General features: G+C 47.3%; 1 protein-coding gene across 5 annotated transcripts in view; it reads right to left on the bottom strand.

The window, feature by feature from the left end:
- Positions 1 to 22,440, bottom strand: part of TRAPPC10 (trafficking protein particle complex 10) — an 87,939-nt gene that overhangs the window by 63,819 nt on the left and 1,680 nt on the right. For 4 of the 5 annotated variants that reach the window (XM_027583623.2, XM_027583624.2, XM_027583625.2 and 1 more), the window contains exon 2: positions 2,347 to 2,428. The exons of the other annotated variant lie outside the window; for it this stretch is intronic. In XM_027583623.2, coding sequence (XP_027439424.1) covers positions 2,347 to 2,428 — 82 coding nt within the window. The remainder of the gene's footprint in view (positions 1 to 2,346; positions 2,429 to 22,440) is intronic. 5 annotated transcript variants of the gene reach the window in all.

Genomic DNA, 22,440 nt, shown 5'->3' with positions numbered 1-22,440 from the left:
CTCTGCAAGCATGTTCTTGCCGAGATGCCCGTCACTGGATTTAGGGCCCACACCACTCCAGGATGATCTCATGTGATCCTTCACTCAAATACACTGTAAGATCCTCGTTGCAAATAAACTCACACTCGCAGTTCACGGATGGACGGATCTTCTAAGGGCCGCCATTCAGCCCACTGTATCTCCCCAAACGCTTTCCTCTTAGACACGATGTCCAAATGTCCGTGATGGAGGAGGCAGGCTCAGCTCTGCCCCCCGCCCTCCTAGCTGCCCTCTCCCCGACTGTCGTCCTGATGCCGTGGCCCCCTCTTACTGAATGCAGCAGCACCAGCTGCTCGGGAGCCAAGCAGCACACTCTGGTTGCGCAGCTTTATGATGTGCTTTCGTCTTCTTGCATCTTCGTTCTCTCAGCTCAGAGTCACCATTTCCGGTTCTGCCCCAGCTCCCTCCCCAGCTCCCTCCCCAGCTCCCGGACAGAACTGCAAACCCCAAGCGCCAGCAGCTGCTCAGTCAAGCCTCAGCGGCCCCGGCAGGCCCTTTGTCCTGGGGGGGGGGTCCCCCAGAAGGCCTCCCGCTCCAATCAGGAAGGCACCGTGGGGACGCAGCAGGTCTCTTCCTGGGGCCCTCCGGTCTGTCCCGCGATGAATTCCCTACCCTCCTGCCCCGGGAGCTCCGCCGCCTGGCCGCACCTGGTCAGATGCACACTGGCCCTCCTCCCCGCTGCCGCGGTGCCTCGAATCCACGGGGCTGGAGCTCATCGGAGCCGCAGGCTCCCGCGGAGGTGGCCCCGCGCCGCCTGCCCCCTCCCGGCGCGCTCTGGCCTCGCCTGCAGCGGTCCCGGGCCCCGTCACCTGCGTCTCCAGGAGCCGCCTCTGCAGATACAGGATACACAGGCTCAGCCTCCTCTCCCGAGGCCTCTTGTCCTTCCCCGGGGAAGGTGGCCAGTCTCCACTGCGTCACCCACACCCCTCTCTGTCCCTGCACCCTCACGCCCCTTTGGCCCTTCCTCCGGCTCAGGCAGGTTCAGGAAGGCGAAGAGATGAACGCACACGAAATCTACAGTCTCTCCTTGTTTCCTCATGACCCCTTGTCTTGTTTCATGGACACACATCTTTGCTTTTGTCTTTCTGGATGTTTAAATAATGTGCATTAGAGATCCTCTGCAGACTCCCCCATCTCGCCAGACATTAAGTCCTCCACTGAGTTATCTTCTCCTGCGACAGCACGGGGCCTCCTCAGATGTTGAACAATTCTCCCACTTTCTATCTGCTCTTTATATTGCATTTAATTACTAAATTGAAAAAATTACTAAATTGAAAAAATGCACTCCTTCTAACATGGTATTAGACACAAAAATGAGCCTGGACCCCATCTCTGGTGAGTCACCCCCAGAAAGCCACATCAATTCTTCACGTGGCAGCGCACACACTGGTGGTCGGAGGGAAATGATGCCATGAGAACTGGAACTACGAGAGCGTGAACGACAACCGGAAATGTGCATACACCTTGATTAAAATCGGAATCCCTGTACTAACAAGTCAAACTCCAAACATTCTCTAGAAATAATAGCTAATCTTAGCAGAAATAAGTTTTCCAATAAGATAATTCAAATGCGGACTACTTCTCCGAACAAGTCATGAGATGAACAATCACATACAAAGGACCAATGGGATGGCCGGTCTGGTTTCCCCCCTAATTTTTAAATAACATCTTTCCACATACTTCCTCATCCTTAAGAAAGGAGCACAGGAGCTCAGGGTGAACGGAGGTCTTGCTGAGACGGTAGGTAAAGGCCATGTGTTCTGCTCTAACGTGGAGTCCGAGTGCATGTCTCCTTTCCAAAACGCCTGTGCCTTTAAGACCCTCTGACGCAGACTCTTAACTCTAAGGAACAAACTGAGGGTTGCTGGAGGGGTGAGGGGCGGGGGATGGGGTAACCGGGTGACGGGCACTAAGGAGGGCACGTGATGTGATGAGCCCTGGGTGTTATATGCAACTGACATATCCCTGAACTCTACCTCTGAAACTAATAATACATTATATGTTAAACTGAATTTAAATAAGCAATTTTTTTAAGAAAAGATACTCTGATGTACCATGAGGAATCAGAAGTCATTCCTATAAAAGAGGGCCTTTAACTCAAAATAACTGTCTTGTTTCTACCACCCTCTGTCTCGGTAAGAAAAATCAACATATTCCTTAAAAAGTGAGGCCCACAGATTATGTGATATGTTCAGTTTCTTTACAAGACACTTTACAACTTGGGCTTTAACTTTTACTACCTCACTTGCTCACAGAAATGTCTACAAAATGAAGAGAGAGATAAAGTCAAAAACAGATATGCCACACCTTCTCCATTCCATCGGTTCTCTTGGAAGCTGCTGGGAAAGCGTTGGATAAATAGAGGTAAATAAATTCTGATCTCCAGCACCTACAACAGGAACAAAGAGAAATCCAGTTACGACATTTTTAGGTGAATACAGGCAAAATGGGGTCTAAAATTTATTGAATTGGTAATTTTAGACACTTTTATATTTAGTAAAATGACATCACAAAACAAGATTGTTTTATACCTTTAAATAACTGATCTCAAGAAAACCCAGCAGTTGACATCCATAGTCTAACTTCACCCTTACAACACCTCCATGTGGTCCTAACGATTTTCCCCAAGGAGACTGAGGATCAGGGAATGAGGCTAGGAAACGCTGAGTACCCTGCCCAAGGCCACAAAGCTAAGGAGAGAGGGAGCTGGCTCAGGTCCACCAGCTGCCTTCTGAGTGTGTGACCTACAGCCATGGCTTTCTTCTGCTTCATGCGAACAGCCACAAACGTCATGCAGAAAAGGAAACCCCGAGAAGTGAACGTGAACTTCTTCACCAAAATAAACTCAATATGCATCCAGATGATAGTAGGAGCTAAAATATACACAAGACACTCTGTGTGCGCACACGACACACAAGACACCTGGTGTGCCTTCTCTGATTTAGCCCTCACGGTAACTGCTAAGGCAGGCAAGCACCACCCCATTTCACAGATCAGGAAGGCGAGGTTTGAGAGGCCAATGCGTTGGGAGCACAAAACTAGCTCATGGCGGATTCTAGTTATGAATCCAGGTGTGTCTGACTTCAAGCTGCAGGCTCAGTTTTTCACTCAGCTCTTTTATCTTAGCTTTAACAGAACTGGAAAGTCCATTAAGCTCTCATAAAATGATAGGATAACCACATTATACCTACGCTAAAAAAGAACCTTTTAATATAGATGACTCAACTCTTACACTGGAGGATCCTCAAACTTTAAGCAAAACCATTAACCAAATTGCTTTTGTATTGATCTTAAAGAAATCATTGGGAATTGATGTGGGCCATTAACACATTTGCTTATTTTGCTATCATGAACATAAAAAACAAAGACCTCCCCAAACCCATATAACGTTATCAAGTCACTGCAGAGAGTGGTGATGTTTTTGAGCAGCGGAAGGGAACGTCAGAGGCGGGGGCGGGGTGACGTAACAAGCGAGACCCTTGGCCGGGCCTTCTCCGCACCACACCATCTCCTAGCTCAGCACGCCTGGGGACACTACCACCCCGCCTGGGCCTCAGAGGGCCGCCTGTGAAGTGAGAAATAAGAACACCTTGGGCTGTGGCGAAGGTCAAATGAGTCAACACAAATAAATAACCTTGAACTCCGGGCCTGACACAAAATAGTCTGGGTTACTCTTGCTACATATTTTGTTAAAACAAAAACAACTCTTATGTTTTCACTTAATCATTTCTCATTGTATTCATTTATTTAGTAGTCCTCTTAGAAATCATTAAAGTAAGAAAATAATCAGTTAGGCTCAGATTTCTTATCTTGGATTGCCAATCCTATTGCCTCCTTAAAAGGGTCCAAGGTTCATGTACAAAAATGACATGATTGCTACTTCCGCTGAGTAGCCATCCGGGGGAGCATGCGGAAGCCCTCTCCTGCTTCACTTGTGTTCACTCGTCCTTGGAACGAAGTCTCACATGAGTACACATGGGTATAGACAGCCTCACAATAAAACTCATCTAAATGGAGACCATAAAGTGATTTTTCTTATACTCTCATGGAATAAATCTTTAATTTGTGTCCTCAATTTAATTTTAAAAGATTACAGGTCAACCAGCACAGTAACTGTGGACTTAAATGTGACTGACCTCAGTGTTTTACAAACAGAACTGTGTCCCCCACAAAATTCATGTTGAAATCCTAACCCCCAGTACCTCTGAATGCGACTGTACTTGGAAATCAGGTCTTTAAAGAGGTGATTCAGTTAAATGAGGTCCTTAGGGTCTTCCGGCCCTGATCTAATCCGACTGATGCCCTTTTAAGAACAGAAAATGTGGACACACAGAGAAACACTAGGGGTGTGAAAAGCTCACGTGAGGAGAGAGAAGACAGCCGTCTACACGACAAGAAGGGAAAGCCTCAGCAGCCAACCCTATGGACGCCTTGATCTTGGATTTCCAGCCTTCACAACTCAAGCTTCTCGTTCACTTGCTTCAGCCTCACAGGCTGTGCCCCTCGGCTGCTCGGTCACAGCATCCCAGTGGACTAACACTGTGCCCCCCGATCTACATTTGAAGGTCAAATGTTTCTACCCCACTGAAGCTCTACACTGAGAACGAAGAAAAGCTACCCTGATTTTCCAGAATGCACACCCATTCTTACCCTAATAGCATCAATCTTTATATCGAGTATCATGCAACCCTGAGATGCCCCTGAATGTGGGCTCCAGAGAGCCGGAGCACGGAAGGAGAAAGGGGAGTGTAGGCACAAACCTCCGAAGGAATTACATCTCAGCTTCCGTGACAGGTGACTGAATTAACAACCATGCATACCTCGGAGAATCCCCAACAGCCTAATCACGAGGCAGACAAGTCCTTAGAGCTTTGAGGTCTGAACTAGAAGACAGAGCAACTTCCTGGCTGACGTCTGTTAGAAAGTAGCTACTAAAAGCAAAAATGAGGCTTTTAAGACTGATGCGCCCAGCCTCAGAAAACCCTGTTTAGAAAATTGCTGTTTATTTTTCCACCTCAAGAGGCCTATTAAAAGACTGAAGTCAAGCTATTTATTCTAACAACTAAGATCCCTTTTTGTGTTTGTGAGAAAGGAGAGACTCCTCAAAATAATTAATAAGGGTAATTCAAAGCATAATCCCATTAACATAAACCTCTCTCTCCTTGCGTGTGTCTAATATGCCCCTGTTCTCATCATTATAGGGGACATATGGAGATAGGAGGGCTGGGGGCGGCTCCAGGGGTGTGCAGACCACCACAGTCACCCTCCGCCCCTGGCCAGTATCCGAGCACAGCAGTACCCTGGCAGGAGGGGCGGGGGGATGGGGACAGGCACAGAAGCCACTCAAATGTGAAGGGAAACATGCGGACAGTTACCCTGCTGGGAAGAGAGGGACGCAGGCACTCAGGGTGCTGCCCGGACCTGCCAGGCACCCGCTCCAGGCTGAGAAAAGCCCAGCTCAGACATCCCCCACAACAAAGGCAGGCAGAGTCCCAGGTTTTTGTTTTTGTTTTTTTTTAAGATTTTATTTATTTATTCATGAGAGACAGAGGGAGAGAGAGAGAGAGAGAGAGAGAGAGAGATGCAGAGGGAGAAGCAGGCTCCCCGCTGAGCAGGGAGCCCAATGCGGGACTCGATCCCAGGACCCTGGGATCATGACCTGACCCAAAGGCAGACGCTTAACCATCTGAGCCACCCAGGCGCCCCGAGTCCCAGGTTTCTGATTATATGAACCTGTTTTCTTCTTATTTCTGCCAGCAGTAACTGGATTTTCTGTCAGATGCAGTCAGATGACTGGCCAGACCTTTGCTACTTCCTGAATTCTGAGATTTTTAACAGCATATATTTATATGTATTAATCATGTAATTTAAAACTTTTTATATTGGGTGCCTGGGTGGCTCAGATGGTTAAGCATCTGCCTTCGGCTCAGGTCGTGATCCCAGGGTCCTGGGATCGAGCCCCACATCAGGCTCCTGGCTCAGCGGGGAAGCCTGCTTCTCCCTCTCCCTCTGCTTCTCCCTCTCCCTCTGCTTCTCCCCCTCCCTCTGCTTCTCCCCCTGCTCATGCTCTCTCTATCTCTGTGTCTCGAATGAATAAATAAAATCTCTAAAAAAAAAAAAAAAATTTTTATGCTAAAAGCAGGTAAGACTGCTAATTAAACACGGAAGGAAAAAGAATTCAAAAAATATTATTTCAGTGATTTAAGCATAAATGGGTCCTCTTTCAACAAATTCAACATTTTTCTTATACCTTTAAAACAGAGGGAATTGGGAACTCCATTATAGAGAAAATAATTAGTAACTTGTATCAACATTAAAAAGACACTAACATGTGTCCAGCTGACAAAATATAAATAACTACAGATATAGATGTATCACGTGGATTTGAGATCACCAACAAAAAGACTGTAAGAAAACAGATATTTTTTTGAAATAACTCTAATCTTCAAAGAAGTCAATCATAGCAAAAATAGAAACCGGCAGGCTAGACATAGACAGTCTTTTCTGACCCAAGAAGCTGTCACTGATATGAGTCTAACCAAAGCTTTAACAGCAGGCCGAGCCGACCCCCCGCCCCCCGACTCCCACCCTGGTCCCAGGATGCCGGCACAGTCCTACACCATTTGCATTAGTCCCCAGCAACCTGAAGAACAGTGCACACTTTCACTTTCGATCACTTTAGTTTAGGGTCTGCTAGAACTACAAAGTCACAAAGTTATTTAGTGTCAAAACATCTTTGAAATTCACATTTTTCATTCTTAACACTAGATGGCAACGGAACAGAATCAACACTAAGTTGAGTACAAGACTTGAGGATGTCCTGCTTTGCAGGAAGATACCTCCAACGAGACAACCCATCAGTGCTTTACCTTGTTGGAAGTCTATGTCCAAACCGTCCGGCAGGGTTCTATTTGAGGGACGAGATGACAGGGGTGTTCACTTTCTGCATTTCAGGAATACAGGATATCTAAACTAAACTAAAAGGTACATCGTCTAACATAAAAGAAAAATGTTTTACCTACCTTCAAAAAGCTATCAACTGGTTGTTACTAATGTTCCTATAATGTTTATGCAACAATTTTTTGAAGATTTTAGGACTCAATTATGACATTAAGAGTGAATTTGGCACTAAATGGTCTACAGAAAAAGTAGCTTGAATTACCAAATGTGATTTGAGTGCTCGACAGCTATAAATTATGTCTCGGGGGAAACACAAGGCTAAATTGAAAAGTTACCCTCAGTTGGGAAGGACACAGGATTTTCATGCTTGCACAACCATGACTCCCCATGATTTCTTTTTCCCCCAGACATGTGTTAAGGGCATTTGGAAAACTCTGTCCCGGTCCTGCCTTCCAGAACGTTTGAATATGCTACTTTACAAGACAAGGGACGAATAAGGTCCACGAAAGATAAGGTTGCTTATCAGGTGATCTTTTTTTTTTTTTAAAGATTTTATTTATTTACTTGAGAGAGAGAGAGAATGAGAGACAGAGAGCACAAGAAGGAAGAAGGTCAGAGGGAGAAGCCGACTACTCCCTGTCGAGCAGGGAGCCCGATGCGGGACTCGATCCTGGGACTCCAGGACCATGACCTGAGCCGAAGGCAGTCGCTGAACCAACTGAGCCGCCCAGGCGCCCTGCTTATCAGGTGATTTTAAATCACGAGATTATCCCGGATTATCCAGGCGGGCCAATGTGCCCAGAGGGGGCGATATTCAGTGGGGACGAGGGAGGCAGAAGAGCCAGAACCTAAGAGTTGGTATCATGAGAAGGACTGAACTGGTCACTGTTGGCTTTGAAGATGGAGGAAGGGCCATGAGCCAAGGAAAGTAGGCAGCCTCTAGAAGCTGGAAAAGGACAAGGGGATGGATTCTCTCCTAGAAGTTACCAGCCCTGCCAACCTCTTGATTTTAGCCCAAGGAGACCCATTTCAGACTTCTGACCTCCAGAACTCTAAGATAATACATTAGTGTTATTTTAAGGCACTGAGTCTATGTAATTTGTTACAGCACCCACCAGAAAAATTAAAGTATTTAATTAAAAAAAAAAGTCTACATAATACCTTTCTTCTGATGCTACAGGAGGGCTCGCTAAACTACAGAGAGGGTGTGGCACCAGGTGAGAGCTAGCTAAAAGAAGTCAGAGGGGCCATCTGTTTGCTGCCAACAACGACTGCATGGTGGGCCTGGAATGCCCTCAGCACTTGGCACACACTTACTGTGAACTCACAAGCCGGCCTGAGGAGAGAGGGCCACTCCACGGACTGGAAACCGAGGCCGGAGGTCAAGCATGGAAACCTGCTCGACGACAAAGCTGGGACTGATTCACCTCCAGCCAGCCTGGCTCTGGACTCAATATTCTTCTCTACTGCCCTGGGTTGCTTCTCTATTTCTTAGTTTTGCTGTTTGCTAATTAATCTGCACAGAGGCTCTGTCGATGCTGCTTGGCTGAAGGTACAGGTTCCAGAAGACCTTCCATCAGTAGTGAACATTTCTGTCATCTGCTTACCAGTTACTAGCCCGTAAACATGCAAAGCTACGAAATCTTAACACAAAAATATAAAAGGATCAGGACGCTGTAACCATGAGAAAGTGGCAGAGAAAAACAAAAGGTTTATAGCCGATTTACAACTGATGGGTAGCTTTCCTCATGATACATACATTTCCAAGATCAGTATTTTTATTTGGAGATTTATGTTGGGTAAAAGATCTTAAATCAGGTTTATAAATATTTGTTGATACCCTCATACAATATAATTTTTCTTCCAATTCTTTAGTATAGTCTTAGTAAAGGGAAATAGTAACTTTTCCAATAAAACACATCTCCCACCGTATCCTAAGCTGTTGAAGACATCCAGATTATTTCAGGCTAGGCAACATCTTAATTTAAAGGCATTAGGTTTACCCTGCCGGACTCCACAGCCCCTCCTCATCCCCCCACCCTACCCCACCCCCTGCACTAAGGGGGTGGCAAAGACGGATGGATTGTAGCTCAACGTAAACAGGTGCTGAGGTAAGAGACCTGCATTTGGAGCGCTGAGTGTCTCCCCTCTGAGGACCTCCTTACGGGGACTCTAGAAGCTACCTGGCCATGGAGTAGCTGGACGAGAACCAGATGACCAATTTCAAGGCCTTCCAAGCAAGGGAGCCTATGATTCTACCTTTGAGCAAGTAAGTCAAAGGAAATATATACCTTACCCAGCCTTTGTTTTATAGAAAAGTTTTCAGAAAGAGCCATTCTCTAAGTATGCTGTTAACAAAAGAAAGCTATAGTTCACGGGGGGGGGGGGGGGGGGGGGGGGGGGGGGCAGTGCATTTCTGTTTGAAAACAAGGGTTAAAGAGAGCCCTGTCATTAACCCTAACGATGCATGTACCTGCCCACAGACCACCATGAATGAATTGTTCCTCAACAGCTTTTGGTAAAACAGACTTTCAAATGAATGATAAAAGTATCTAAGGTCAGGGCGCCTGGGTGGCTCAGTTGGTTAAGCGACTGCCTTCGGCTCAGGTCATGATCCTGGAGTCCTGGGATCGAGTCCCACATCGGGCTCCCCGCTCAGCGGGGAGTCTGTTTCTCCCTCTGACCCTCTTCCGTCTCGTGCTATCTCTCATTCTCTCTCTGTCAAATAAATAAATAAAAAAATCTAAAAAAAAAAAAAAAAAAAAAAAAAAGTATCTAAGGTCACAAACTGGGAAGTCAGGTCAACCTGCTCAAACACGTGTAAAGCGCATTTGCTATACTTCTTGTACAACATCAGCACAGTAATGAAAAGTAATTAATGCGTCAAACTGGTAGCTCTTTCATGGGGAAAACCAAATGCATCATCATGGAAGACGGAAAACCTCGCCAGAGTATCTGCACAGAAAAGGCTTTCACACGGCGCCTGGGGGGCTCAGTCGGTGAAGCGGCTGCCTTCGGCTCAGGTCATGGTCCCAGGGTCCTGGGATGGAGCCCGGCACCGGGCTCCCTGCTCCGCGGAGAGCCTGCTTCTTCCTCTCCCTCCGTCTGCCGCTCTGCCTAGCTGTGCTATCTCTGTTAAATAAATAAATAAATAAATAAATAAATAAATAAATAATCTTTAAAAAAAAGAAAAGGCTTTCACATTTGGGGTTGGGAGGTGGGGAGTGAGGTTCATGACAAAAAACAAAAAGATCCAGATGTTATCCAAATTCTAGAAGTAGAAGCCAAGGCTTAGTCTGTGCCCTAAAATTACTGGGCAACAGACTCCTGTTTCTGTGTATACACCCTGCCCTCCCTTTATCGCGAGGCACATATCTGAGAAGAAACAAGTGAGCCCTCCCTCAGCTCTGTCCTGCAGAGGCCAAGTTGAAAGAAAAGTAATTCCTACAGTCAACATGATGAGGATGATGGGGGTCGCCTTTATCTGATTGTCAGCTGTCCTGCCAAAACGCCCATTTTCGATCACGTTCCAGTAAGTCCTGCCATTTCACCGCCGGCAGTCAAGTGATGCCTACTCCTTCTGGCTTCCAGCTTTGCCCCTGACCCTCACCGTGGCGCCACGTGCACATGGTCACCCTCCCAGGCTGCTTCTCTCTCTCCTAGCAGCCAGTCTCTGGTAACAATTACTCCCCCCGGGGTGTGATCAAAGGGGAAAAATTATAGTATATGTTAGCGATAATCAAATTATATGCTGTGGGAGTTTGCAGAGAAGGAACCAAAGCCTATACAGAGAGACCAATCACAAGATATGAAGTCCCAAAGTCTTTTTCTTTTTCAACATGAAAGACAATTCAGCACACACCAAGAGCACCAAAAGATTTAAGTAAACACTTCTAACCAGGAGGCCAACAGTCCTGTTCTCCGCTCTCGGGGGTCAGAGACCAAATACAACCTAAAACTGAGGAGCGGAAACAGAAAACGAAGGACTGGATGGGTGCATCTAAATATAAGAGCACCGAAGAATCAGCCCTTTAACGGCTCACAGATTTTTAAATAAAGGAAATATAGGATGATTGTAGCAGTTTGAATCACAGCATTTACAAGTTCAAGGGATCTTGCCTGCTCCAGGCCCAACCCCTGCCCTGGGGCTCTGGAGAGCCGGGCTCCTAAAACCTCTTTCCCCAGGGCTCCCAAAGACCACTTTCTCAGTGAGGTCTAGCTGCAGCTTCCAAAAGGCTCACCATTACGGCGGGGAATTTAGCAATACCTGGCAAAATTAAAGAGTTTACCACAGCCCCAGCAATCCCTGAAGGAATCCATCCCAACAGACACACCACAAGGCCACTTGATTCAGGACTATTTGAAAGAACAAAAGACCAAACCCTCCAATTCCACGGACAGGACTGGAATAGAATAAAGCACGGAGCATCCACAGTCCCCGTAACAGGAGCTCTACAGGACTATAAAAAGCAACAGGAAAGACCTCCAGGAAATGTTGAGAGAAAAAGAGGGGAGGGGGATGTGTCTTGGTCTGTAATCTCCTATCTAAGAAAGGGAAGTACAAATGCATATGAATTTTTTTTTTCTTATGGCAGGATTATATTTAGGTGAGGGAAGGGTCAGGGTATAGGGAGGACAGAAATCTAAGCTATATAACCCGCTGCTGCGTGGAAGATCTGGTTTTGAAAGCATGTAAATGTTTTATATAATTATAATACAAAGTTACATTTTAAAAAAGCTTTCCCTAAAAGTAGCAGAAAAAAAGAAAACAAATGGAGTTAGACGCACGCATGGCTAGCAGCGCAGCCACAGGGAAAGAGCTGGGACAAGGCTGCCCGTCGGACTGTGCGCTCCTGGTGGGAGGTGTCCAAATGCCACAGAGAACAACTGAAAGCATTTTAAATCTGTCCTCACGAGTCACTGTTGACGGCGGAGTGACAGAGACCGTATAAAGTGGGACCTACAGCACCCGCTAGGTGTTCGGGAGAAATGCTTTGTTCCCAGGCCCAGCCTGGCCTGCGGAATCAGAAACTGGGGTGGAACCCGGCGTCAGGTTCTAACAAGCCCACTAGGGCACTCTGATGCAGCTCCAGTTTGAGAAGACCCTACCTCCGTCATCCCCAGTATGCACAAAATGGGAGGGAAGAAGATACAGACGATCCAGCAGTTCATTAAACCCCCAAGTTCTGAAATTGAATCACAAAGACCAGTGTGAACTTTCGGTGTACTTCACCTTTGAATTCCCAGCTCTGTGCCATAAAAAGAAGACCCAGCAGCAGCCAGCAGCCCAAGCAGGTAGCCTGGGGTCTTGAAAAACCTTTTCCCACTAAAAAGAAGCGGGGTTCCTTGGAGAAATGGCTGACTCCAGGGCCAAGGCTGGAAACGAGTCTGGAACATAACACAACAGAGAGCAAAGAAAAGAACAAAAGATTCCTACAACTTGGAGGCCAACCAAGTAGGCAAAGATGGAACCGCCTGCCCGTCGGTAAGGACAGCACTGGCCACGGACTGAAACAAAGCAGGTAGGTCTAAATCCTTAAATTTATAATAATACTTAAAAAAAAAAAAAAAAACATGGTACCTGATCACCACTGGAGGACACTCACTTTGAGTGAACCAACTTACTATACACAGGAAGTGAGTGAGGCATTTAGTCTGCCTTTCCTACACAAACCACACCACTGGATAAGCAAGGAACACACATACACACTTTTTTTTTTTTAAAGATTCTATTTATTTATTTAAGAGCAAGAGCTCACGTGCCCACAAGCAGGGGGAGCGGCAGAGGGAGAGGAGAAGCAGACTCCCCACGGAGCAGGGAGCACCACGTGGGGCTCTATTCCAGGACCCTGGGCAGGCGTTAAACCCACTGAGCCGCCCAGGCGCCCCCACAAACACACTTTCTACAGAAACATTTCCACTAACAAATGAAGACAAAACGGTAACATTAGAATTTCACCATTCCGGACCCCACAGGGCATAAGCGACAGGAGAAGGGCCGCACCCATCGGAGAGACACCAGCAGAGCCTGCATGCCACTGGTGGAGAGACGCCCCCAGCCAGGAGACAGTCTTGCCAAAACCATCCAACCCGAACCTGACCCAGCCTCTGGCTCCAAGGACCACCTTCCAGGAGACACAGAACCCTGAGGACAGAGGGCACCATGGGACGCAGCTGGCCGAGTGGGGGCAGTGAGCATGACGCGGTCACAGGACAGAACCCGGGCTCCTCGGGAAACTGCCAGGAACAAAAGGGAGACGGAGGGAAACCCACGGTTTGCAGACAGAGAGCACGATCTCAAACCCTTATCTGGACACCAATTAATTCAAAGAGCTTAAAAGAAAAAGACATTGAAGACACACAGAAAATGTAAATGCTGAATATTTGATATTAGGGAAAATTTTTTCGATGTGATAAAGGTTTCATAGTTGTTTTTAAAAAGTCCTGATCCTTTAGAGATACGCTGTCTTGAGGGACACACACTGTCTCAGCTCAGGCTGCCGGGACAAAATAAATACCATGACAGAGTTTCCTCCAACACCAACACCAACTTGTTTTCTCCCAGTTCTGGAGCCCGGAAGTCCAAGATCAAGGTGCTGGACATTCAGTTCCAGGTGCCTAACGTCTTCCTGGTTTGGGGCTTTCCTCAGTGTGCGTGAGGAGGGAGGCGCGCCCTCTTCCTCCTCTCATAAGGCCACTGGCTCCATCCTCGGGGCCCAGCCCTCATCCCCTTCCAGCCCGCAGACCGCGGCTCCAAACACCGGCACACCGGCCGTCAGGGCTCCAGCACACGAACTGCGGGGAGGGACACAAACCTTCAGTCCATTACACACGCACGCGCGGGTACCTGATGTCATGCTCGGGCTCTGCTTCAGAAGCACGCGGCATTGGAGGGAACGGGGTAGAGGGAAGCAAGACTGGCCAACTCTCCCAACTGCCGAAGTTGGCGGACAGGTTTGTGGGGTTTCATTATACTACTCCACTTTTGCACACATTTGCAAGTTTCCATCATAAAAAGTGTGAAACACATAAAAAGTGTGAAATACTACAATTCTCCCACTTCCCTTATCCTTTTCTTTCTTCCACAGCACCGATCGCTGATTACATAATTCGCTATTTTTGCCTATTGTGTTCCTCCTCTCAGTGGACTGGAAGCTCTACCAGGGCTGGGGGCTTTGCTGGCGGAGGTAACCCAAACCCTACAACAGTACCCGGCCGGCCCAGGTGCGCGGTGCGCGCCTGCTGACCGGGGAGCCTCCCCTGAGCCCTTCATATTCTTCACCAGACAAGCCAGGGCCCCAGAGCACGACACACCCTGCAGCGGAGGTAACAGCAGTGCTGGCCGTCAGATTATGTTCTCAGGATATGAATGCGATTTTAGAACAGGTAAGATTATACTGGAAATTTCTAGTGTGGCTGACTGATTCAGTTCTTAGACTGCTGAACCCAAGGAAGCTAGATTTTTATTTTACTTAACTCTGTGGCAAAGGCTTTCTCCGAGGGGAAATTTTAGGGACAAGTCCCCCTTCCTTCCATGTGGGCAGATGGTGTGTGCTTCCCCAGCTGCCTGTAAAGTTGTGGTAGAGGAGGAGTCAGGCACCTCGATGCTGACCCTCACTGCGCTATCACATACTGGGGGGTCAGGCACAGCGGAGCCGGCTCTCAGGCCTTCATCTTCAAAGTGACCTGACGGCCCAACCTGTTGTTCACCTCCGTGCTTAGAAACTCACTGACCCAGCTGGTCTAAAAGTGCCCATAAATGGCGAGCTATGAGGTAGTAAAAATTACTACCCAAACGGGTTACTGTTAGTGCCAAGGCTCCACCTAAAATTTTAGCTCTAAAATATATGCCATTGCTTCCAAATGCTAAACAGGATCTGTTAAAAACAAGAAAACCTTCCAAACATACAACAGTTCCCAGTGAAACCAAGGTCTAAATCTGTTGTCAGTTTCTTCATAATTTCTCTACTCACTATTTTTTTTAGTTTTGCAAACAAGGGCCTAAAATAATATGAAGGAACAAAATATTACGGAACGTAAGTGCAAGAAGCCAAATAAAGGCCTTTGTTTCCCTAGCGGAAAATAAGGAAAGAGAGATTACAAAAAATGTTCACTATTTCTAAGAGATCATACCACCTTGTGTCAACATCTAGAGCCCCAAATCCCAGATGCCAAGGAATCGTTCCCCTGGTCAAGAGCCCAGCGAGGACAAACCTCTAAATACAGAAGCAGCGATATAAAACCAGAGGCACGCAGTGGATGCCGGCTGTCACGCGCCAGGACGCCAGTGCCGACGCTGTGGTGTGGGGAAGGAATGCAGCCCCCGAAAAGATCTGTCCACGCCCGACCCCCAGAAGCTGGGGATGGGGCCTTATTTGGAAAAAGGATCTTTGCAGATGTAATGAAGTTCAGGCTCTCCGATGAGATCACCCCAGATCATCTGGGTGGGCCCTAAATCCAATGACAAGTGTCGTGATAAGGGACAGGAGAGCAAATGCAGAGGCGTGAAGCCAGAGAGCAGCCCCGTGAAGATAAGGCGGAGGCTGAGGCCAAAGGAGCGCCAAAGACTGCTGGGCGCTGGGAGAGGCAGGAGGACCCTCCCCCGGAGCCGCAGGAGGAGCAAGCACACAGCCCACCAGCACCTCGACTTTCAACCTCTGGTCTCCAGAACTGTGAGAGAAGAGATTTCTCGTGTTTTAAGCCGGCAAGTTTCTGATAATTTGTGACAACAGCCCTGGGAAACTAATGCATATGGTATAACGTACAAAAATAGAATGCACATCTTTTCCTAATGCCATTCCAATTCATGTCTTAGACATGTTTTCGGCTATACCTCTTAAATGTCAAAGAAACACAGCTGAACACATGATTCAGAAGAGGCCCAATCACCAATAAACATATAAAAAGAACTTCACTAATCATCGGGTAAATGCACCCCCAAACATAACTAGATTTCATCAAAATTAAAAATGTACTTCAAGGGGCGCCTGGGTGGCTCAGTCGTTAAGCGTCTGCCTTCGGCTCAGGTCATGATCCCAGGGTCCTGGGATCGAGCCCCACATCAGGCTCCCTGCCCCGCGGGAAGCCTGCTTCTCCCTCCCACTCCCCCTGCTTGTGTTCCTGCTCTCGCTGTGTCTCTCTCTGTCAAATAAATAAATAAATAATCTTTAAAAAAAATGTACTTCAAAAGATAGCACTAAGAAAATTAAAAGACAGCCAAAGATTAGGAAAAAGTATTTGCAAATCATGGCTCTGATAAAGGACATGTATCAGCAAATATGAACGCTTATAACTCAATGATAATCTAATTTAAAAATGGGCAAAATAGGGCGCCTGGGTGGCTCAGTTGGTTGGGCCACTGCCTTCGGCTCGGGTCATGATCCTGGAGTCCTGGGATCGAGTCCCGCGTCGGGCTCCCTGCTCGGCGGGGAGTCTGCTTCTCCCTCTGACCCTCTCCCCTCTCATGTGCTCTCTCTCTCTCATTCTTTCTCTCAAATAAATAAAATCTTTAAAAAAAAAAATGGGCAAAATATCTGAATAAACATGTCACTAAAGAAGATATACAAATGGCTGATAAGAATACGCAAAAATGCTCAACTTCACTAGCCATGAGGGAGATGCAAATTAAAACCAAAATCAGATACCACTTCCCGTCCACTGGTAGAGCTGTGATAAAAGAGACAGGCAAGTGTGTGTCCACAAGAATATGGGGCCACTGGAACCCTCATCCGCTGCTGGTGGGGATGTTAAGCAGTACAGACACTTGGGAAGACAAGCCAGCAATTTCTTAAAAAGTCAGACATAAGCTTATCATCCAACACAGCAATTCTGCTCCTAAGAATCTTCGCCATGAAGAATGGGAAAGGTGCCCACACACAGGCGTGCAAATGTTCCCAGCAGCATTACTCACAACAGCCATAAAGTGGAAACAACCCAAACGCCCGTGGACTGGTGAAGAGATAAACAAGGCGGGGCCCACCCGCAAGGCGGACTCTCCAGAGATGAAAGAGGAACACACGACAGAATACGGCTCGACCTCCGCAGAGGAATACGCGGGGCCTGCAAACACTGCTGAGTGAAAAAAGCCAGCCACAAGACTGCCTGCCACAGGATCTCATTTCTAGAAACGTCTAGAAAACACCAATGTACAGCGACAGGAAGCAGAGAGGTTGCCCACGCCTGGGGGTGCGAGCGGGGATTACCTGCTAACGAGCATGAGGGAACCTGACAGACGATGGTGCTGGCGGCACAGCTCTGGGGACAGACGGTGGACGGACCTCAGAGCACGCGGATGAAAGCTCCATGAAGCGATGAAAGAACAACGCTGCGCGTCATTCGGGGTGGGGAGCGTGCCTCAGAGCGCACTCTTCACAGGGCGATCTGGAAGCAGCCTCCAATATTCCACCTGCTCTTACCTTCTGTTCTAGCAAGTCCACTTCCAGATTCCATTCTTCATTTTAAAAATCTACTCCTCCTTTATTTACGCATTTTTAAAGTTTCAGGTTGGTTTTGAAAGGTACAGACAGATCTTCTTTCAAGGCTTCATCAAAGGCCAGGTTGGGAGGCCTTCAATCCTACCTGCACCATCTCAGAAGCCAAATCCACAACCCAAGAATGCTTTGGTTTGGCCATAAATTTCTATTGACTTATAGTGAAGAAAGCATACCTGAACTCAATTCAGAAGGACCAGTTCAAAGAATGCGATCCCTAGCATACCAGTTAGCTTTCTTTCTTTTACTGGATGAACATGTATTCCCTGGATTCAAAAACTCCAGAGCCATGTTGCAATATCACAAAGACTAAGCACACAGCAGTTTACCTAAAAACAGGTCTGAGTGATCAGGGTTCAAACTCTCCAAGCATTTCCCACAAAGCTGTCTTAGCTCAAGGAGACACATGTTTAAAGAAAGTAATCTATGCTGTCAAAAGCCTCTAACTTAGGGAAGCATCAAAGACAGCACAGTATTTCTCTTAGAGAGACGCTCATTCATTTATCTATTTCATTTATTCCACAAATATGTACTGAGCGCCTACTGTGTGCTCAGCACCACTGCAGGTGCTAAAAGCCCAGCAACGAGCAGGAGAATCCGGACCCTCGCCCTGCAGCTTGCAGGCAGCCTGGGTCAGGGGTGGAGAGAGACAATAAGCAAAGAAAAAAGAAATGTTTATGTCAGGGGTGCTGAGCCAAGAAGACTGAATCAAGTCAACGGTATGCCAAACAGTAAGCGGGGTGTGGGAGGTGGTACGTGAGCAGCTCCCAGAGGGAAGGGGAGGCAGTGAGGGGCGAGAAGAGCAGTGCGGGGTGCGCAGGCAGGGGCGGGCTGCAGGGGCTGCAGGGGGGTTAAGGCACAGCCAGGAAGCCAGGGCGGTGGGGAGGTGAGGACCGGGGCTTGTATGTCACGGGGGCTCGTAGCCCATGTAAAGGTCTTTGAGGGTTATGCTGAGAAAGTGGCTAGCCCTGGAAGGGTCCGAGAGCGGAGGAATGCGCGCCTCTCAGGAGCCCTCGGGGCATCGCCCCTCACCCCATGGAGAACTCGCTTCAAGAGGCCTGCGTGGAACCAGGGAGGCCACCTGGAGGTCGCAGGAGCAGACCCAGGGTGAGGAAAAGGTGGCTTGCATTCGGGGGAGCAACAGTAAAGGTGGGGAGAAGTGGCTAACCTCTCGATAAATGTCAAAGATAAACAACATTCGTGGACAGACTGACTGCCAATTGTGAGAGAGAAAGAGGAGTCAAAGGTGACCCCAAGGTCATCAATTTCTATTTAAAAAACAAATATCCCGTTAAGACCAAACCCCTGTGAATACACATAAAGTCAGGTGGAGAGCAGTTACTGAGCAGACTTGACTGGACTGGAGGCAGGGCAGCTGCCGCCAGGGAGCTCCGAGGCCAGCAGAGCGAGGCGGCTGCCTGAGGAAGGAAGAGCCACGCCAGGGAGCCCGGGGCCTGGGTCCTCCACCGCCGCTCTGGCCTCCAGATTCAGGTCCGCAGCGCCCAGGCCCGGGCAGCAGAGGGGGATCGGAGCGTACCCTGAGACCACACACAGGACACCATGCAACCCTCATGAAAAGATGCTCTGACAACTGGCAAAAAGCTTTTTTAGACGACAAGTTCTTCGGTCAGTCACTTGCACCGAAGATGAAGCCCTCGGCTCTTCCCATCTCTCCATGGGGGGGCCCCACCACCTTGCTGTCCGCTCCTTTCCAGGCAAAGACGCTCCTGTAAGGCCTACCATGCTTGATTATCTCAGACATTCACCAGAACTTAAAAACAAAAATCAGACCCTTGAGTTTCACTTGCATAAACCAAATTTTACTAGAAACACTTCTGAAAACACATCTCGTAAATCAGGCCTGTAAGCAAAAGTTCAAATGAAAAAGGAACGTTTTACTTCTACCTTATCTGGTCAAATCCACCCTGGAGTTGGGTTAATATACTAGGAACGTGGGTACCACAGCAAACCCACAGAGGCCCCACGGGGTATTTTGAATTTATGAGGAAAACGGCAATGCTGGAGATGTACCGACCCCACCTGAGGTATTCAGTTTCAATATTAGATCCTGCTACATTCCTTTCAAGGACATCATTATATCACAAAACAGCGTGGTTGCCACGATGAAAGGAAAGTACCACCAAAACAAACACACACACACAAGTCAGACGCAAAGTCTGACTGGCAGTGTCCAATCAGACTCCCAGGCTAGAGAAGTTGTGCAGCGTCCAACAGGTGCAACCATCCCATTAGCAGGTCACTGTGGTTACCTAAGAAGGGAAAAAAAAGTTCCTTCTAATTTATGCATATGATTTGCCTCAAATAACTACTGTTAGGACATAATACTTAATAAAATTATTTGGACCTAACTAATAAATGGAGTTATTAAGTATTCTTCTTAACCTAGAGATGCCGTGAAAAAGTTGCTGAGACACTAAGAGCAATGTGAACAAAGAAGTCTAGGAGTCAGTCCTTAGCAGCTAACGGTTTGGCACACACTGATTCCTCTCCTGGGTGCTTTACCCATATTTGTTCTTTCAACTCCACGCCGACCCTCTGAGTTCAGTACTAAAGCCATCCCTAGTTCCCAGATGAGGACGAGATGGCGAAGTGCCCTAGGTCCCACATAAAAGACCCACCTGTGCTTAAGGATGCACAGCACAGGTACAGACGACATTATCACGCCAGGCAAAGCGCATCTGGTAGCACCTTCAGTCATGGAACAACTGAGGTTTCTGAGGACAAATGTTTCTCCTGCGTCTCAACTGTTGATTTGCTACTGGCTTAAGAATTCAGTATGGGCCAAGCTCTGCATTTGTGTGCATCAGTTAGAAAAAAAGACATTTTGGGCGCCTGGGTGGCTCAGTTGGTTAAGCGACTGCCTTCGGCTCAGGTCATGATCCTGGAGTCCTGGGATCGAGTCCCACGTCGGGCTCCCAGCTCAGCGGGGAGCCTGCTTCTCCCTCTGACCCTCTCCCCTCTCATGCTGTTTCTCTCCCGCTCGCTCTCTAAGAAATAAAATCTTTAGAAAAAAAAAAAAGACTAATTTTAAGTGACTTTTCTGGGACTCAACTCAGACAGTGGTTAAATCACAAGCACTACACTTTCAGAGTAGGTGGGATATTAACAATGGGCACCTTTAAAAACTTTAACCTACAGAGGAAAAATCAAACTCCAACCAGGTACAAAGCATCCCAAATCTGCTCATTTGTGTTGCCTTTTCCCCCTTTCACAATTGATAGTGTCAGATGTGGAACCCCAAACAGAGAGATCCAGAAAAATAAACAATGCCGTCTAAGAAGTGACTGGTGAGATCAGATCATTTGCATGGAGCACTGTGATTTTCCAAATACTATACAAAATCTATGTTGATAGCGTGTGCTGTTTTCGGCACGATGCCAACAGTCAACAAAGAAATGCCACAAATCCGCGGAATTACAATAACTTTGTCCACTAAAGGAGACAGCTGGAAAAGGAACATGTCTTCCCTAACATACCCTTGGAACAGAAACCTGTCTTTATTCTAAAGCAGAGAACTGACCCAGTGCTTGGGGAAAAAGAAAAAAAATCTAAGCTAACACAAATTTAGATCAAATAAATCTGCTGGATTTGTTTCTGGTTTCACTGTGCATTTTTCATGATTAATAAACTATACTACAAGTACTCAAACTGCTGTGAGTAGGTAATTCATCACACCACTAGCACCACTAACCGCTCAGCAGACACCCCGAGCATTTCATGGATGGTCCCTGGTACTTACTATAGCTTCACTAGTCTTGGGTCTAAGGAGATCTCCTGCTGAGGTAGTCGGGAAGAGGCAGCTGGGCAGCAGGTTCAGAAACTCTTAATGATGGAGTGAAGACCATTAAAATGTTTAGGTAGCTTCAGAATATTATTAAAATCACTTAGCAAGCTTTTCAAGTAATCGTGTATTCTAGTTACCCCCAGTCTCTGGGGACTTTCCATTCTTCTCATGGTGACACACATGTAAATGGTTTCTACACTTCCTTGAACCAGTCACACTCTACATTCTCCTCAGAAAGGTCCACTTAGGGAGCCTGGGTGGCTCAGATGGTTAAGCGTCTGCCTTCGGCTCAGGTCATGATCCCAGAGTCCTGGGATCGAGTCCCGCATGGGGAGCCTGCTTCTCCCTCTGCCTCTCTCTCTCTCTCTCTCTCTGACTCTCATGAATAAATAAATAAAACATTTAAAAAAAAAAAAAGAAAGGTCCACTTAAAGTAAAGTGTCCTACGATCTAGGAGAAAACTCAAACCCAGCACACACTGGGCTCTCATCTGAAAAGAACAAACCCTGACTTGAAAGGGCTGCAGCGGCTTGCCAGGTATCCCAGGAGAAGAGGCAAACAGACTATGAAAACAAAAATCTTGCAAACTAAGATACCATGTACACAGTATCAAAAATCCCAGGAAGAAGGAGCCTCCAGGTGATTCTTCAAAAGCAACTTTCCTACTGCCTTGCCTTCAAAACACTGGCCGCGGGGCAGAATGGAACAGATAAAGAAGGCAAACCAGGACAAGTGCCTCCCAAAGCTGCAGCCGCGAACAGACACCCCCAAATGTAATTTCAAGTGTGAACTGGGAAGCCAGCTTTTCTAAACGCTAACAAATCTGTCCCGTGCAGAGGCTCTTTTTTATTTTCCCAGCTAACTCTGTCTGAAAGTTTACCGAAGCCACTTTCTTTCCTGAGACTCCAATGAGTCAAAGGTTGTGGGCCTTTAGGACAGAGACGCCGTGGGAACACACAACACTGATTCCGCGCGCTTTACACACCAGGACACGCCCCCACAGATAGGAGCTACCACAATAAATCTGTAGGAAAGGACACTGTGTCCTCTCACTGTCTGCCACGCTTGTGGGCATGAAAGTAAACACTAAACCCGTGAGTCCGGCACTGTCTACTATAGGGTAACAACTCACCCGCCCAGTCATGAGATTTAGAAACTTCTTCTTCAGAAATGTATTTACAGAAAGCCTAGGGAAACCTGTCTGAG

The sequence above is a fragment of the Zalophus californianus genome, chromosome 1 (genome assembly GCF_009762305.2).
Source record: "Zalophus californianus isolate mZalCal1 chromosome 1, mZalCal1.pri.v2, whole genome shotgun sequence".
Taxonomy (NCBI): domain Eukaryota; kingdom Metazoa; phylum Chordata; class Mammalia; order Carnivora; family Otariidae; genus Zalophus; species Zalophus californianus.
This window is presented reverse-complemented; position numbering and strand designations above follow the sequence as displayed.